The 18,241-nt window shown below is 38.6% G+C and overlaps 1 protein-coding gene across 1 annotated transcript in view; it reads left to right on the top strand.

The window, feature by feature from the left end:
* Positions 1 to 18,241, top strand: part of NELL2 (neural EGFL like 2) — a 457,184-nt gene that overhangs the window by 305,669 nt on the left and 133,274 nt on the right. The window contains exons 14-15 of the mRNA XM_056117742.1: positions 3,808 to 3,930; positions 8,370 to 8,465. Of these exons, the coding sequence (XP_055973717.1) occupies positions 3,808 to 3,930; positions 8,370 to 8,465 (219 nt within the window). The remainder of the gene's footprint in view (positions 1 to 3,807; positions 3,931 to 8,369; positions 8,466 to 18,241) is intronic.

Raw genomic sequence — 18,241 nt, 5'->3', positions numbered from 1 at the left:
CATGCTGAAAGTAGACTATAGACCGAACATGATTGCCACCCAATGCCTCTATTGCAAATCACAGCACCCAAAAGGAGAGAGAGAACAAAATGGAATGCCCTGCCACAGAGGCAGGGTGGTATAGGGAGTGGGGGTTGGGAGTAATACTGGGACCATTGGTGGTGGAAAATGGGCACTGGTGGAGGGATGGGTACTCGATCATTGTGTAACTGAAACCCAAGCACAAAAATTTGTAAGTCTACAACTGTACCTCATGGTGTTTCACTAATAAAATTTTTTTTAAAAGTATTTTTTCTTAGAGATTTTCAGTTAAAATTTTTAGAACTTTGTGCATATGCATGTGACTGGAACAAAAATATTTGTTTAAAAAGAAAATGCCATATTTTAGTATTGAAAAATACATGTTTTTAAATTAAACTGTGTATGCTAAAGGAAATTTTTTTCAAAATAATATATGTATTATTATATTTTTTGGCACATAAATATATATTTATATGCATACATATAAAAGAATATATATTGTCTGGAACAAAGAGTCCTAAAATAAAAAGCGAAGATTTCTTTTGACTTTGTATTCATTATAGTAAATTAATGATTTATCGAGTAATATGCTAAAATATACTTTTATTTGTAATATACTTTTAGAACTAAATATTATTTATGTAAGAGATCAAATAATAAGGTGTGCCACTCAAGGGGGTTTTAGATGCTGAGCAAATTTGTATTGCTGAGCAAAGTTGCATGAATTTTTTTACTTACTTTTCATTTTATACTCATCTTGATTTTGATGTCAGATCTGTTTCCTTTTCATGTTCACTGTATTCATTCCCTATAGTCACACTTCTTTTCCTGAACATTGAGCTGGAATTCTGAGTTTACCTCATATTCCTGTGAACTTCTGCAGACTACTGAGCTCACTGAGTCACAATCGACTCATCTTTAAATTAGTGTTATCAGTAGCTTCTGCCTCACTGTGGTTCTGGGAAGATTGGGTGATTCAGTGCTTTTGATGTTGTCAAGTTAAATGTAGTTAAAGGATATGTATGGTTGTATATTTTTTAAATCTATATTTGCTCATAGTGTGAAGCCAAGTTTATCTTATTCCTTTATACAAGTACGCTTTCTTTGCTAAATAAAGGGTTTATGAGGTGATCAAGTACTTCCTGAACAGTGTGCATATCCGTCTTTACATCAAAATATTTTTCAACTTTATATTAGGAACAAGGGAGATGGTAGAGCCAAAAAGCATTTGCTTCACATACAACTGACCCGTGTTTAATCCCGCGGCATTCCGTATGATTCCCCAAAACCTCACCAGGAGTAATCCCTGAGTGCAGAGCCAAGAATAATCCCTGAACACATCTTGATGTGGCCCCACAAAACCGAACTAAAACAAAGAAAGACAAACTGTTTTAACCACCATGATTTACAGTTTTACAATATTGGCAATGGTAGGGTTTCCTGCATGCAACATTCCAACACCAGACCTGCCACTCTAGTCCCCATTTCCCTCTACCCCTTTCTCAGGCTTTCTTTTCACGAATTCCACCCAACACCTTTGCCCACCCTGCATCACTGTCGCTGTCATCCTCCCCACATCTCACTGTCCTGGTGAGTTTGTTCTATAAATCAGATCTTAGATTCTGTTGCTCTGGGTCATACTTTGTTTCCTTGTTGGGGCATTTTATTTTCCACAGATGAGTGAGATCTTTCTGTATCTGTCTCTCTTGCTGGCTGGCTTTCAGGCAGCAGGATATCTTCCAGCTTCGTTCACATAGCAGCAAATTGTATTATTTCATTCTGTTTTGCTTTTGCTTTGGGGACTCACACCAAGCAGTGCTCAGTGATCACTCCTGGTGGGCTCATGGGACAGTATGGGGTGCCAGGGGGATTCAACCCAGGTCAGCATATGAAAGGCAAGTGCCCTGACCACTGAACTTTCTCTCTGGCACCAATCGCATCTTCTCTTGAGCCAAGTAATTCCATTGTGTATCTGTATCAGAGTTTTCTTACTCAGTTAATTGTTCTTGGACATTTGGAGCTGTTTCCAGGTTTGGCTATTGTGAATAGTTCTGCAGTAAACAGAGGAAGGCAAATGTCTTCTCTAAATAGAGTTTTTGGGACTTTATGGTAGGAGCTCAGAAGTGGGATAGCTGTGTCCTCTGGAAATTCAACTCTTAGTTTTATGAGAAGTGTCCATACTGTTTTCCAGAAAGGTTGAAACTGTTCTACACCACATCCACACTAACACTGTTTCTTTTCTTTTCCTTTTTTTTTTTTTTTTTTTTTTTTGCTTTTTGGGTCACACCTGGTGATACACAGGGGTTATTCCTGGCTCTGCACTCAGAAATTACTACTGGTGGTGCTTGGGGGACCATATGAGATACTGGGAATTGAAACATGGTCGGATACATACAAGGCAAACACCCCACCTGCTGTGCTATTGCTCCATCCCCATCATGTTTATTTTTCTTTTGTGATGTGAACCACTCTCTGGTGTGGAATAATATCTATTGTTTTGATTTGTGTTTTCCTGATGATCAGTGATGCAAAACATTTTTTTCATTTATCTTTTGGTACTCTGAAAGCCTTCTTGAGGGAGCTTATATTTACCTCTTCTCCTCATTTTCCCATTGGTTTGGTTTTCACTTGTAAAGTTCTACCAATGCTTTATATATCTTGGAACTTAACCCTTTGTCAGGTGGGTAGTGGCTATTTTTTCCCCAGTCAGTGGGGTCTCTTTTGTTCCAATTCTCATTTTTTTGCAGTGAAGATGCTTCTTAATTTAATATAGTTTTACTGGTTTCTCTTTGTTTCCTATTGTTTGACTGACCACACTGAATCATTGAAGATAACTTCAGATTCTATGTCACATGTGATTCTGCCTACATTTCTCCTATATAATTTATAAATTTTGCTTCCATATTTTTGTTTCTTTGCTTTAACCATGAATGTACGTTGTAGTTTTAATTAACTATTTGGTTTTGGGACCATACATCACAGTGCTCAGGGCTTACTCTTGGATCTGTGCTCAGGAAGATCACCACTCTTTGGGAGAATATGGGGTGCCTGTGAATGAACCTGGGTCAGCCACATGCATATTTACTTGATAAATCATTAATTTACTATAATGAAAACAAAGGCAAAAGAAATCTTTGCTTTTATTTTAGAACTCTTTGTTCCAGACAATATATTCTTTTATGTATATGCATATAAATATATGTGCCAGAAAATGTAGTAATAATACTTTGTTCCAACACCATGGATGTATTTTAAATCAGTGCTTGAAAGTTTGGAGTCAGTATTACCTGAAATGATTGAATTAACTGTTTATTACACTTTAAATTACAACTGAATTGAAACTCCCAAAGTTTCAATATTTTTCAGGATTCATGGGACAATACAATTTCACATTCTATCCTATCACTATTTCTATGTTACTGGAGTTAGATGGCAGATTCATTTTATGGGAACAAGTTTCCAAATAACCATGGGAACTATGTATGTGAAGTATTCAGTTCACATCTGAGAATTCCATCTTTACATCACCTCTCCTTTGCTCCTTCCTACTCTTGGTGGAAGTTTTGCCCCAGGCATTTAGCGTTCAGGATTTATGGGTACATTAACTATGTACTTCAATGGGAGGTATACTATTTCAAAATATGAACTTGTATTTAGCATATAATTTAAATATACAGGCATAAGTCTATATTTAAAATACCAATAACCGAGAAGTTGGTGCAATTTAAAGTCTAGTGTATGTTCAAAATCTATCATTGAGTAACAGAATTGTCTTCCTCCTTGCAGAACATGACGAATGTGTCACAAATCAGCACAGCTGTGATGACAATGCTCTCTGCTTCAACACTGTCGGAGGCCACAGTTGTATCTGCAAGCCGGGCTACACCGGGAACGGAACGACATGCAAAGGTAGGATTTTTCCACGCAGCCTAATGCTCTTTCTCTCTATCTACTCCCCTTTTAGATGTCTTCTTCATGGCCAGATTCCAGATCTTTTTGGGTCACACCAAGCAATGCACAGGGGTTATTCCTGGCTCATTTACTCAGGAATTACTCCTAGAGGCGCTCAGAGGACCATATGGGATGCTGGGAATCAAACCCGGGTCAGCCGCATGCAAGGCAAATGCCCTACGCACTGTGCTATCCCTCCAGGCCCCAGTAGACTATTTTAGAATATGGTCACAGAGTTTCTTTTAACTCTTGCCATATTATTGGGTTTTATCAGTACTTTAGCTATGTGAAATATTTAGCATAAACTTCATTTTCCCTGATCCCAATCCCATTGGTTTTGTCTCTGTTCTCCTTTCGTACATATGGATGATCACATCCTGAGAATTTTAACACACAGCTGTTCTATCACTGACATTTTAAATTCAATATTTTTTGCCTAACCACAAGTTTTCCTGCTTTCATATTCCTAAATCTATTTCTTCTATCACTCTTGAGTTTCAATATATTTATAATTTCCATACATTTAAACAAACTCTTCCCAACTTCAGATATTTTATTTTTGTGTTCAAACATGACAACTGGGACTGGAGATATAAGTTGAATGCTTGTTTTTTTTGTGTGTTTTTTTTTCTTTTTCGGTCACATCCAGCGATGCAGAAGGGTTACAGGGTTACTCTTGGCACTCATGAATTACTCCTGATTGTGCTTGAGGGACCATAGGGGATGCTGAGAATTGAATCCGGGTTAACTGCATGCAAAGCAAACGCCCTACCCGCTGTACTATCGCTCCAGCCCCTTGGATGCTTGTCTTGCATGTGGTAGACCCATGTTCGATCCCTAGCACCCCAGATGGCCCCCAAAACCTGCCTTCCAGGAGTGACTGCTGATTGCAGAGCCAGGAATACCTTCCCTGCATTGCCAGGTATGTCTCCAAAACAAAACAAAACACAACAAAACAGGACAATTATCTTAGCAAAGAACATCAGTTATTTTTGACAATTATAATTCCATTGGGAAATATTTCTCTCACGGTTTTTCTTCTGTACTATTTTCTCTTCACTGTTGAGTACTAATTGACTGTGTATATTATGTTATAGATGCTCATTTAAATAGCTTGTCAATACCAGTCAATGAGTCTTTTATATGCTTTGCTGAACTAAGATTTTCATTTTCACCAGTAGGTACTCCAGCTACACTTTGTTTCCCACCATTTATTCACCCTTTCATCTGGATAATCTTACTTTTCACTGCATAAAGGAGAGGATCTTGTTGATTTTCCACCAACTTTCATAATGCATATGTTAATGACTATGTCATAAAAACTTGTTTGTCCAACTCATTTCAACTGCCCTATTGCCCATTCCCTAGATAACACTGCATCCTCATTTCGAAGTTTATTAAACCCTCACACTATGGCACTCTATATGTGGGGGTATGCAGTAATTGGTGGGATTGTTAATGCAGTGGTCCATAAGGATGTGTCTTAAAACTTGATCTATGATAATACATTTGACATTGCACTTGTCTTGCACACAGCCGACCCGGGTTCAATTCCTCCATTACTCTTGGAGATCCCAACAAGCTATCAAGAGTATCCCACTCATATGGTAGAGCCTGGCAATCTCCCCATGGCGTATTTGATATGCCAAAACCAATAACAACTAGTCTCACAATGGAGATGTTACTGGTGCCTGCTTGAGCAAATTGATGAACAATGGGATGACAGTGCTATAGTACTATGAATAAAATAGAGAACCACTCTGGTTTGAAAATGACTATCTGGTATGTACTTTCTCTATATTTCAGATCTTTATATATAACACCATGAAGAAGATCTGCTCATTTGGGGATGCAAACGTCACAAGAATTTCCTTTAAGAAACTAAGCAATTCTTCATAAAAGCCAGACTAATACAGTCCTTAGTAAACTCAACCCTTAGGACTTCTCCAAAGCATCCTGATGCTTTGAGACTCCATTGGGGTTTAATCTTTCTTCTAAAATGCCACAAGTTCTCTTTTTCCACATTATTCTGTCTCCTAATATACTAGTATCCTAATTAGTGAGATGTAAAGAAAACACATACCAGATAACTAGAACATGCTCATCTTGTTTGTTCATGACAGGCCTCTCAGGCTAAAGACCAGCCCTAGCCTTTATAGAGTCTAAAATAAGTTGAAATGGAAACAGATGCTTGTAGGAGATTTCAGCCTGAGTTTTCCACATCTCTTTGATAGAGGCATCATCAAACAATTGCCCTCGCAATAACTTAAGTTTTGGGCTCCTTTTTCTTTAGACACAGCAAAAGTTTTCCCATCACTCACATATACACGCTGTGTAATAGTCTATGTCCTGTTCTCAATTGTGACCTATTTTTACCAAAGGAAGGAAAATTCTTTCTGAAGACAGTGATAGCAATTTTTCTTTCTATTGTCTAATTCTTTAGCAAGGTTGATTTAGAAGTTTTCGAACAATGGTTTATATCATTAATATTTTGTCACTTTGTCCAGTATCTAGAATGGTGAAAACAGGAAAACAGGATAGGATTTATTTTACTTCCTAATTCCTAATTTTGTTCTGTTGATACTGCTTCCTAAGTAAACTGTCTAGAATATCTGTTATTTTGTGATGTTTAATTTCAGGCTGATTACAATGAGATTCAATTCTAATTTTAATGTATTTCCTGTGGTGTAATATTACTGTTTTTGTTCAAAGATAGTTGCTATTTTATTAAGAGGTGAAATAATGCTTCAATATTGAAAGGAGGACTCATAAAAATTTTATATATGAATTATACTATTTATCTGAATTTATAAGTTGTGTAAACACAAAAAAGGGGGCTGTGGCTCTATCTCTCCCACTGCCTGTGTTCGGTAGTCTCACGTCGTTTACCCCACTCTGGGGAGGTCCATGGCGATGGGCAGGTGAAGGAAGGAATGAGGGCCAGACTGGCTGGTGTCAGTTGCAGTTTATTCCAATCTCATCTCCATTCTCCTCTGATTCTCCTCCTGCTTCTTCCTCCCCTATGCTACTTCATTCTCCTCCTCCATCCCCCTTCATCCTCCTTCTGTCTCTGGAATCTGGATCTTCCAGCCCACTCTTACTGTCTCGTTAAATTCCCCAGCATGAGGGGTTGGGGTAAAAATTACACATAGGTGTGGTCACAATCAATAGGGGTAAAGTTCTTTCCATCAGGGGGTACTTCTAGAACAGATACCCATTCAGTAGGATGACCTCCCCAAGAAGCGGAATCCCATGGGTGTGTTTCTCCTCTCCTTGTTCAACAAACATATAAGCATTCATAATATTAATCATTTTGTATGGACACAGTAAGAGATACATTAAACTTATAGAATCGCTATCCTGGGGTCATCTCAATCTCAGACTACAGTGCTCAGGCAGATTAGTCTTTCCTAGTCTAGCAGAGTCCTAGTCTCATTGTTGCTTTAAGATCATGACAGCATTTGTCTATGATCAAGCTCTTAACTTATAGTTAAGAATTGTGGCACTTTGGCCTGGTCCCTTTTGATGCCAGGGTAGCTCACAGCTTCCCCTGGGTTCATTCAGTCTCTCATCGGGACCCTGCTTCTGGGATGCTAGGAACTAAGGGCAACTAAGGTTAAGTTGAGAAAGCAGATGTGCAGGAGTGAATAATATTTGAAGCCAATAAATCTTAAGTTACAAAAGCATAATATTAACTGTCTTCCTGTGTCTATACAAAAAGGATATTGTTTTAAAGTAAACTATTCAAAAGACATAAGGGCTGGAGAGATAACACTGTGGGTAGGGCTTTTGCCTTGCACGCGGCTGACCAGGCTGACCTGAGTTCGAATCCTCCACCCCTCTTGGAGAGCCTGGCAAGCTACCAAGAGTATTTCGCCCGCACGGAAAAGCCGGCAAGCTACCCATGACGTATTGGATATGCCAAACACAGTAACAATAAGTTTCACAATAGAGATGTTACTGGGCCTGCTCAAGCAAATCAATAACCAACAGGAGGACAGTGAAAGTGAGGGAATGGAGAAAGGCAATATTAACTTACAAGACATGTTCAGTGTTCTAGAAGGATCTGACCTTACAAATTGACAGAGTCTGATTAGGGGGAAAAACTGATTAACTGGTTGGGGAGGAGAGCATAGAGAAGTGATTACAGATAAACAAAGGAATGGGAGTGACTTTGGAGCACTGTGATGGGTATAACTTAAGCTCCTTATGGCAAGGGAGAAAGGACAAATCAATTGTTATATTGTTATCCTACAATAAGTTATATGAATAAGATTTGTGAATAAGAAATTAAAATACTGCTTGTAATTTTTTATCTATATCTCCAAGAACACAGGAAAAAAATCTTAAACTCCTTGTATCTAAAGTATTGAAATCACACATCTCAATTATTTTAGCATTTTGCAAAGACGGCTGTCGGAATGGAGGAGCTTGCATTGCTGCAAACGTGTGTGCCTGTCCGCAGGGCTTCACCGGGCCCAGCTGTGAAACAGGTAAGAAAATCATTCTGTTTCTGAAAAAAATCGATTTTTACATCACGTATAAAGTAATTTGTGAGAAAAATAATGTTTCACCTTTAAAGCGGGCTCTCCAATTCATGGGGCTGTTACTAACGAGGTACGTGGAGGCAGATGTTGGAAAGTTTCAGTGGTACATATTCACTGGGAATTTTCCAAAAGCCACCCAAGACGATGTTGCAGCTCTTATGAAGCATAGAGAACTTTTTTAAAGAAATGCGTTTAGGATTGCCTAGGATTTTATGACTTCACAATTTATGCTAGTCAGTGCTTGTACTTGGAGTCCATTTTACCCTGAAATCTATCTAAGGTAAACTATAGAGTCTAAGTTAATGGCAAACTCACTAAGGCATACTACCTCCTGCATCCACATTTATGAAATTTTAATAGCTCTTTATCTGGTTCATTCAATATTTATTGATTGATATTTATTTTACAATATTCAAAGTCTTCAATTCCTTCAGTATTCTTCTTCCAAGTACTAGAAGATTGAATTATTGTAAATTGATTCCTTGGTGGGGGCTAGAGAGATAGTACAGCAAGAGGGTCCTGACCTTGAATGTGACTGACCCTGATTCGACCCCTAATATCTCTTACAGTCCCTTGAGCTCTGAGCATCACTGGGTGTGAACCATCCCCAGAAATGCATTTTTCCTGTATTGTTTACAATTTAAAAAAATTTCTGTTAACTGAAGTTCTTCTGTGAATGTTGTTTTGAACATTATCTCCTAATTAAAATCATGTCAGTGTAAGTGTGGTTGCTTGTAGTTCAGTGACATCCAGTAGAACATGACTTGAGGAAGTCTGATTATCTTGCATAAGGAAAAGGTGTTTCCACCAGTGCTTGGGGGTTGTAATCTCTTATTATTTTCTGTTACTCTCAATAAAATAGTCTTTTTTTTTGAAGTAGCCTGTTCTACCTCCGTTACATTGCAGTAGAGTTATCTGGTTAAATAAAACACTGCTCAGAATGAGAATTATAAATGTTTCTATCCATTCCAGACTGAAAATTTTATTAAATATATATTACTATATCTACTCTGCATAAATGTATGCTTACAAACAGTCACTACCAGGTCATCATTTTCTACAAGTGATGTTTCTCAACTTCCAATGATTGTTTTCAAAAGTCTTCAATAGAAAATGCATATCTATGATGTGTGGAGACTCTTTCTTCAAGGAAATATTTTTCAAATTCAAAACTCCCAAGCTTATTATATATTCTGTTTTCCCAGAGAACTTATTAACTTATTTAAAATTAAAATTTCCAGAGACAAGAGATGTAGCTAAATATAGAGTATATATAAAGCCCTAGATTTAATCCCGTCCATATACCCCCAAAATATAGATTTCTGGTAGCTAACTATTATAGAAATGACCTAATAAAAATGAAAATCAGGTGTCTTCAATGAAATGGTTCTCCAGATTTCTATCCCACACTCTCCCCCAGAATACCCAAGACCAAATAGAATTAGGTGCACGAGGACCTCCACTCTGCCAGTACCTCTGGTGACTACTTCCTGAACTTTTGTGGTATTTCTGTGCAGTATAGGTATTGAAAGTCTTTTTCAGGGTCTTTAAATGATGTGGAATTTCTAAATAAAGCCTGTCCCAATATCTAGTTTGAATAATGGTCATATTAAATCCAGCATTTCATTCTTCTCCCAGAAAATCATTATACTGAGATAGTTAAAGTGTGGAATGGCATAAGATTAATCTTAGTAATGTAAATTTAAAACTGGACTTAAAATAACTCACTAGGATACTTAGCCTTTTCTATTTAACTATTCTTGAACTTTCATGTCTAAGAAGATAGTCCCAATATGATTCTAAGTAGTTATAGCAGCCAAGAACTTTGAGGGCAAACATATGTTCAAAATCTATGCAATCTTGGGCAAGTCATATGACTTCTTCATAATCACTTTCCTCTTCACAGCTCTTTTTCTTCATTTGCAAAGTATTATAGGTTCAGAATGATTTTTTTTTCTAAAGTATAACAGCTACTGAATGCAAGTTCCTGGATTTTACTCTCAAGCCTAGATTTTTTATTAGTGGTTTTTTTTTTACATTTTTTGCTCACAGTCACTCTAATGATAAAGAATAGAGTTTTATTCAAGGAGGTCCTGAGGTGTCCCACATGAGTAAATTCGTATATTTGCAAACTATTATATTTTAAGCTAAAAATAACTTTAAATTCTAGAGCATAGAAAATACCTAGTTCCTTCCTTTCCTTTGGATAAAGTTGGTGCTCTCCATCACTGCATCTTAGTTTACCTTTTCCTTCTCAAACACATTGGTCCAAGACCATAGTTTTGCTTTTTTGTAAACAGGGCACTCATGGCTCCTGTTAGAGAAAATGTAGTAATAAAAACTTGTCTCAAAGAGTTTGACCCCAATTCTGCTCCAAGTTATAGTCTAAACCTTCACCTCCCAAAACCATCTCTTGTGTTGATATAGTTCAAAATAAAAATGTGCCCTTTAAAAAAAACATAACTTTAGTTGAGACAGTACTCACAGGAAATAATTTTCAAATCTACCCATGTAAAAATATTTATTATAGCACTGTATAAACTGACTGATGACCTAGAAATAGGTTATCAAAATGAATAAAACTGTGACTCTAAGTTTGTACAGAAATTATAGCCTAGTTGGGTCACGATCATCCTATTGTTCGTCGATTGCCTTGAGCAGGTCCCAGTAACTTCTCCTTCGTCCTAGCCCTGAGATTTTAAAAAGTGCCATATTCAAGGCCCTTTCAGGTTTAGGAGAATGAGAACCATTATTGTTACTGGTATTTGGCATATTGGGTATGCCACGGCGAGTTTGCCAGACTCTGCCATGTGGGCAGGTTACATTTGGTAGCCTGCCAGGTTGTCCAAAGTCAGAATGAGATAATAAGATGTCACGTGGCCGCAAATACAGCCATGTGCTTCCGGGAGCTGGAAAAGTTATAATACCCATGAAACTAGCAGTTAAAAAAAACAAATACACAATGCTAAAACATCTCTAGGAAGAAGACTAAAAATCAATCTGTCTGAAATATATGTCTAAGAAAAATTTTTAAAAGGAAGAAAATTAGGGGCTGGAGCACAGCGGGTAGGGCGTTTGCCTTGCACGCGGCCAACCCGGGTTTGATTCCCAGCAACCCATATGGTTCCCTGAGCACCACCTGGGGTAATTCCTGGGCACAGAGCCAGGAGTAACCCCTGTGCACTGCAGGATGTGACCCAAAAAGCAAAAAAAAAAAAAAACAAAATAAAAAGGAAATTAAAGGATTAAAAAATAGTAGATGAAAATTTGGAAAAAAAAATGATCAGTCCAAACTTAATAGTATTTGCATAGAGAGTAATTGAGAAAAGGGGAATAAGAGAATCCCAAAAGAAATAATTGTATCTAGTAAAGTTCAAAAGTTTCAAGATGTTTGCTTTAAGGACAAGAGAAGACTCTAGGGGCCAGAAAAATAGTAGAGTAAGTGAGAGTATTTGCCCTGTATGGAGCCAACCCTTGTGTGATCTCCAGTACCCCACACAGTCCCCTGCCTCCAGAGCCAGAAATCAGAATGAGCACCACCAGCATGGCCCAAGATCCATGCAGATAAAATTCATCCACCTGCTAGAGACAAAACAAATCAAAGGCCAGAGAGTTGCACAGGCATGAAAATACCTGCCTTGCATCATCAACCCGCGTTTAAATTCTCAGCAACTGGTAGAGTCTCCAAGGCAAGGTCAAGGGTAACTTCTTAGCCCAGAGTCAGGAATATCCTCCGAGCACTACTGGGTGTGGCTCCCGAGCCACACCCACCAAAACAAATCAAATCAACAAACAAATAAAAAACAAAACCCACAAACAAATTTAGATTTCTCTCAAACAACACTGCCAACTACAAGATGGGGGATGTTCCCGTAGGGAAACTATAACTAGGAAAAATATTCCATATAATAATGTCAGGGAATAATTAGTCCTATAAAGAAATTAAAGCAGGTAGTATAAACTTGGATTGAGCGATAGCACAGTGGGTAAGGGTGTTTGCCTTACACGCGGCTGACCTGGGCATGATTCTTCCATTCCTCTAGGAGAGCCTGGCAAGCTACCAAGAGTATCCCACCCGCACAGCAGAGCCTGGCAAGCTCCCTGTGACATATTGGATATGCCAAAAACAGTAACAGCAAGTCTCACAATGGAGATGTTACTGGTGCCCACTGGAGCAAATCGATGAACAACAGGAGGACAGTGCTACAGTGCTACATTGTATCACTATCACTATCATCCCGTTGTTCATCAATTTGCTTGAGCGGGCTCCAGTAACATCTCCATTCATCCCTGTTACGTGCTAGTGTAGCCTGGTGGCATATTGGGGATTCTTTCAGGGTCAGAGGAATGAGGACCATCTGTTTTTGGCATATCGAGTACACCATGGGTAACTTGCCAGGCTCTGCCTTGCGGGTGAGATACTCTCGGTAGCTTGCCAGGCTCTCCAAGAATGATGGAGGCTTTTGAGGCAGCCTCTAATCACCTTTACAGGTGTTCCCAGTCAGGCATATATGTGGGCAGGATAATCTCGGTAGCCTACTGGGTTCTCCGAGAACGAGAACTAGACAATAAGAGGTCGCACAGCTGCGAATGCGTTCACACACTTCTGGGAGCTTGGTTTTATAGTTTCTGGATCTTGGCCATTGATGGGGTTACACGGCAGTTGGTGGGTGTTACTGTCTAGCTACTGGATGATGGGGGATCTGGGTGGAGGAGGCCCAGTCCCAAACCGAGTAGGCTTGGAGATCTCAGCCCCGGGTCCTACCCACCTGGGTTCCTCTGCCAGTTCTTTCATGCATGACACTCATTCGAGATTGTGGAGAGTGGTCTTAGCATGGCTGTGTCTGGGTTCCAGAGGTCTTCAGCTGCTATTTACAAACAATATAAACTTATTTAATTAAACATACAGTTATTATATATTAATACACTGCGTGGGATCATACAGGGTGCCCAGGATCATACCTGGGTCAACTGCATGCAAGGCAAGCACCCTACCCATTGTGATATCTCTCCAGCCTCATAAACTTATTAATATACTCATCAAATATACATTATGCCTAGCACAAATGATAGATATGGATATCTACTCCATTAATATAAAGATAACTAACATCAGCTTCTCTTGTTAATCCCAGACTTTGGTAATAAATACAAAGTGTACTTATCTTTCTACACTTAACTCAGTTCGTCATGTCACAGGGAGCAGCGGTGGAAGAGTTAAAGGCAGCTGGGATTGGAATTGAAAATAGGATCATGGAGACAGCTGGAGAGAACACTTGCACTGTTATTGTGGAGGCCAGAAAGAATGTAGTATTTACCCTCATATCACTGATGAGAACCAATCACATAGACTCCAAAGATTTGAGAAATGTACTTGAGATGACTGTCTGGGAAAATGCATTTAGTGTGTTGAGCACCAAGTCATTCATTTGCCATTTTATTTGGTTGACTGCTGGTACTATCTAAACAATTAAACCATTTTTCTGTTGCTCTCATAATCTCAGAACATAAAAGTCTGTAAATTATTTCTGTCTTCTCACTTCTGTAATGCTCTTTCACTGTGAAGTAGGATTGTCAAGATTTTCTAAGTTTAAGCACATAAAAACATTAAAATAAGAGAGAGAAGAATGGACTAAATTCAATCTGATGGGCTTTTACGCTGCCTGATGTCCTGAAGAGGAAATTAATTCTTGGCCTAAGTAGCTATTCTTCTGAAGGGTCGGGGCACACCCTTTGATACTTAGGGACTCCTGGATTTGTGCTCAGGAGTGACTGCTGAGGGTGCCAGGAATTAAAGCAGGGTCAGCCTAGGTCGCAGTCTTACCTCTATTATTAGAAATCTCTTGACTTCTCATGATGAAATCATTGAGAATTTTTAAAAAAGAATTTAATAATTCTTTGAAAAACAGCCTTAATGTGTCTTACATTTACGAACATGTGTCATTTTTGTTGATTAGATCTCATCCCCTCCCTCCTGGTTTAATCAAACTGCTTTTGTATTGTGTTTCTTAGTAAAATTGATGAATACATTTACTCATTTCACAGAGATAATTGTATGCCTTTTATGAACAACAAAATTTTCATGACCTTTTAAAAGTTACTGTGTATGGGTCCCGAGAGAGTACAGTTGGTAGGATTCCTGCCTTAATGCAGCTGCTGGGTTCCATCCCTGGCACCGTGTTGGTACCTGAGCACCAGCATCCTTATCCCTGTGCAAAAAGCCAGAAGTCAGCCCTTAACACCACTAGCTGTGGTCCCAAGACCAACATAAAGAAATAAAGAATGACTCTATAAAAAGATCCATATGTGATTTTCTCTGTATGTGTGTGGATCACACCTGGCTCTGCTCAGGGCTAACTCCTGGCTCTGTCCTCAGGAATACTTAGATGTGCTTGAGATCCTTATACACTGTAGTGACTCAAACCAGGACTGGTCATTTGCAAAGCAAGTTAACCCCTATACTATCTCTCCTATACTAACTATTCCATCAGGCATTTAAGTTAGCAGGGTGATTATATTTTGGATAACAAAATGCATTAGAAATCTGTCTACTGAGGTTTACAACTTCTGTCTCTATTGGAATATATTTATTACACAATTGCTAAATCTACCAAACATGTGTCTGATAAAATAATTATTCTTCAAAGCTGTTTTAATATATCAAAAATATCTTTCAGTCTTTATTTTAAATTTAACTCTAAAATTTTTGACAGCTTCCTACAATTTATATTTGATTCCTACATTTATATTTCCTACATTTATATATAGCTTCCTACATATATATTTGATTTAACTGCTGAGTTAAATCAAATATAAATGTTTACAACTGGGAATAAAAGTTGCTATATAAAGGGAGAGCTAAATTGCAAGACTTCGTAGTGTTCTGTTATGTATATGTGCACAGTCTCATTGAACAGTTATCTGTCATTGAACATTTTGAATGTTTCTATGTCTTGGCTATTGTACTAAGCTGCAGTAAACACAGGTGGGCACATTTTTTTTTAACTTTTAAAATTCTTTTAAAAAATTGGTCTAACTGGGGCCGGAGTGATAGCACAGTGGGTGGGGCATTTGCCTTGCACGCGGCCAACCCGGGTTCAATCCCTGGCATCTCATATGGTCCCCGGGGCACCACCAGGGGTAATTCCTGAGTGCAAAGCCAGGAGTAACCCCTGAGCATTGCTGGGTGTGATCCAAAAAGCAAAAAAAAAAAATCATAGTTAAGTTTTTGGCACATAATACTTCAACACCAAGCCCACCACCAGTGTCAACGTCCCTCCACCAGTGTCCCCAGGCTCCATCGTGCCCTGCCCGCCCTTTGCCCCACCTGACACTTTAATGGACACATTACAAAGTTGAAGTTCATTTTTTCAGTTTCCTTGACTCTGGGCACAAATCTTTTTGATTTAATGTGTTTTTTTTTGTTGTTGTTGTTTGTTTGTTTTTCTTTTTGGGTCACACCCCGTGATGCTCAGGGGTTACTCCGGCTAATGCACTCAGGAATTACTCCTGGCAGTGCTCGGGGGACCATATGGGATGCTGAGAATTGAACCTGGGTTGGCCGCATGCAAGGCAAATGCCCTACCCACTGTGCTGTTACTCCAGCCCCTGGTGCTTTGTGTGTATGTGTGTGTGTGTGTGTGTGTGTGTGTGTGTGTGTGTGTGTGTAAGACAGATGCCAAGAAGTGGAATTACTTGTCATATACCTCTACTCTTTTTGTTTCTTTGTTTGTGAGGAATCTCCATGCTGTATACCAGAGAGGCTGAACCAGAAAACTTTCCCACCAATGATGAATAAGTGTTCTTTTTTTCACTATATCCCCTCGAACACTAGCTGCTTCCAGTCATTTGTATACTTAACCTTAAGATAGCTCTTTGGAACCTAGTTATAATACTTAATTTTCACCTATTTAAAATGAGAATGACAATAACTTCTACATCATAAGTTTGTTCTGGGTATTAAAAGCAAGAATGTCAGATACACAACCCCATGTCAGGTAGATAGTAGGTACTCAGAGAAAGAAAATGTGAGTATACTATACATTTTAAGCAAAATTTTATATACTGTTTGAAGCTTTAGTTGACCTTGAAGTTAGCTGAGCCATACCCTTGGATTTTACAAGCTAAGGATAAAAAAATGATTCAGGTTTTTTTTGGTTTATTTATAAATTTGTGAAATTTATAAAGTTTTTATTCCATTTGCAAATCACAGACTTTTATTAGATTTTAATGGTTTTATAATATTTAATTTGGCAGTTTGCATTCTATACATTTACTCACAGTTGCTCTATATTAATTATAATGCAAATTTTAAAAATTAATGTTTCATGGAAATCTGTCTTTTTACTATTAAAAATGTAGTTAAAAGTTTTTAGTGTAAAATTTCAAAGTCATTCGTCCAAGTCCTCAGGTTAATTGGAAAAAACCTCTCTTACTTTTTCCATGTATTAGTCATGTATAATAGATAACAACTATGATGGGGAAAATTTTTTATTCTTTTATTGTCAGCTCTGCCCTATCTAATTAACATGGGAAATGAGGACACGTGGAGTTACTGAAAGGGGAAAAATCACTTTTAAGGATTCAGGGAAACCTAGAAAAAGAAGTGATTTGAGTAAGAAGGATCTTCGCTTTTCTTTTAAAGACATTGATAATTTTTAATATTATTTATCCCTCGTATTTAATTCAAAATAAAACAAAATTGCCTTTTACATTTTTATTTCATTTTATTTTCAAAGCAAGTAGCACTATTTTATGGATATTTCTAAAGACAGTGTATGCACATACAGTAACAGAATAGGAGACTAACACCCAAAGATAGTAGAGATAAGGACCAGGAGGATTGCTCCACAGCTTAGAAGCCTGCCTCACATGCTGGGGGAAAAGGCAGCTCAGATAGAGAAGGGACCACCAAGTAAAGGATGTTCGGAGGGCCCGTTTGGGATGGGAGATGTGTGCTGAAAGTAGACTATAGACCGAAGATGATGGTCACTTAATGCCTGTATTGCACAACGACACCCAAAGGGAAAGAGAGTAAAAGGGAATGCACCTGCCACAGAGGTGGGGGGCAGGGCTAGGGTGGGTGGGTGGGTGGGAAGGATGCTGGGATCATTGGTGGGGAGAATGGGCACTGGTGGAGAGATAGGTGCTCGATCATTATATGACTGAAACATAAGCACAAAAGTTTGTAAGTCTGTAACTGCATCTCACGGTGATTCATTAAAAAAAGAAAAGTAAAAATGAACAGGAAAGCCAGAGAGATGGTGCACCTGTGATGGCAGCTGCCTCGCATACTGCTAACTCAGGCTAGACCTCAGGCATTGAAGTCCCTCCAGGAGTGATGCTTCAACACAGAGCCGGGACTAGGCCCAAAACACAGATGGATATGACCCAACCCCAGTCCTGAAATAAAGAAATAAAAATTTGAAAAATGTAAAAGGTCAGAGGCAAGATAGGGAGTACAGTGGTTCAGAGACTTGAATGTGGCTGAGCCTGATTCAGTCCAGGGCACTGCATATGGTTCTCAAGAACCTCCAGGAATCACTCTTGAGCTCTGAGCAGGGAGTAGCCCCTCAGAACTACCAAGTTTGACCCTAATCCACACCATTTTTTCTTTTTTTTAAGAAATGACAAAGAATAGAATGTGGAGAAATAGCAGAGTGAGTAGAGTACTTGTCTTGCAGGTGGCAGACCGGATTTGATCCCAGCACCTCATATGGTCC

Source organism: Sorex fumeus, unplaced genomic scaffold, assembly GCF_029834395.1.
Source record: "Sorex fumeus unplaced genomic scaffold, SorFum_2.1 ptg000036l, whole genome shotgun sequence".
Classification (NCBI taxonomy): domain Eukaryota; kingdom Metazoa; phylum Chordata; class Mammalia; order Eulipotyphla; family Soricidae; genus Sorex; species Sorex fumeus.
This window is presented reverse-complemented; position numbering and strand designations above follow the sequence as displayed.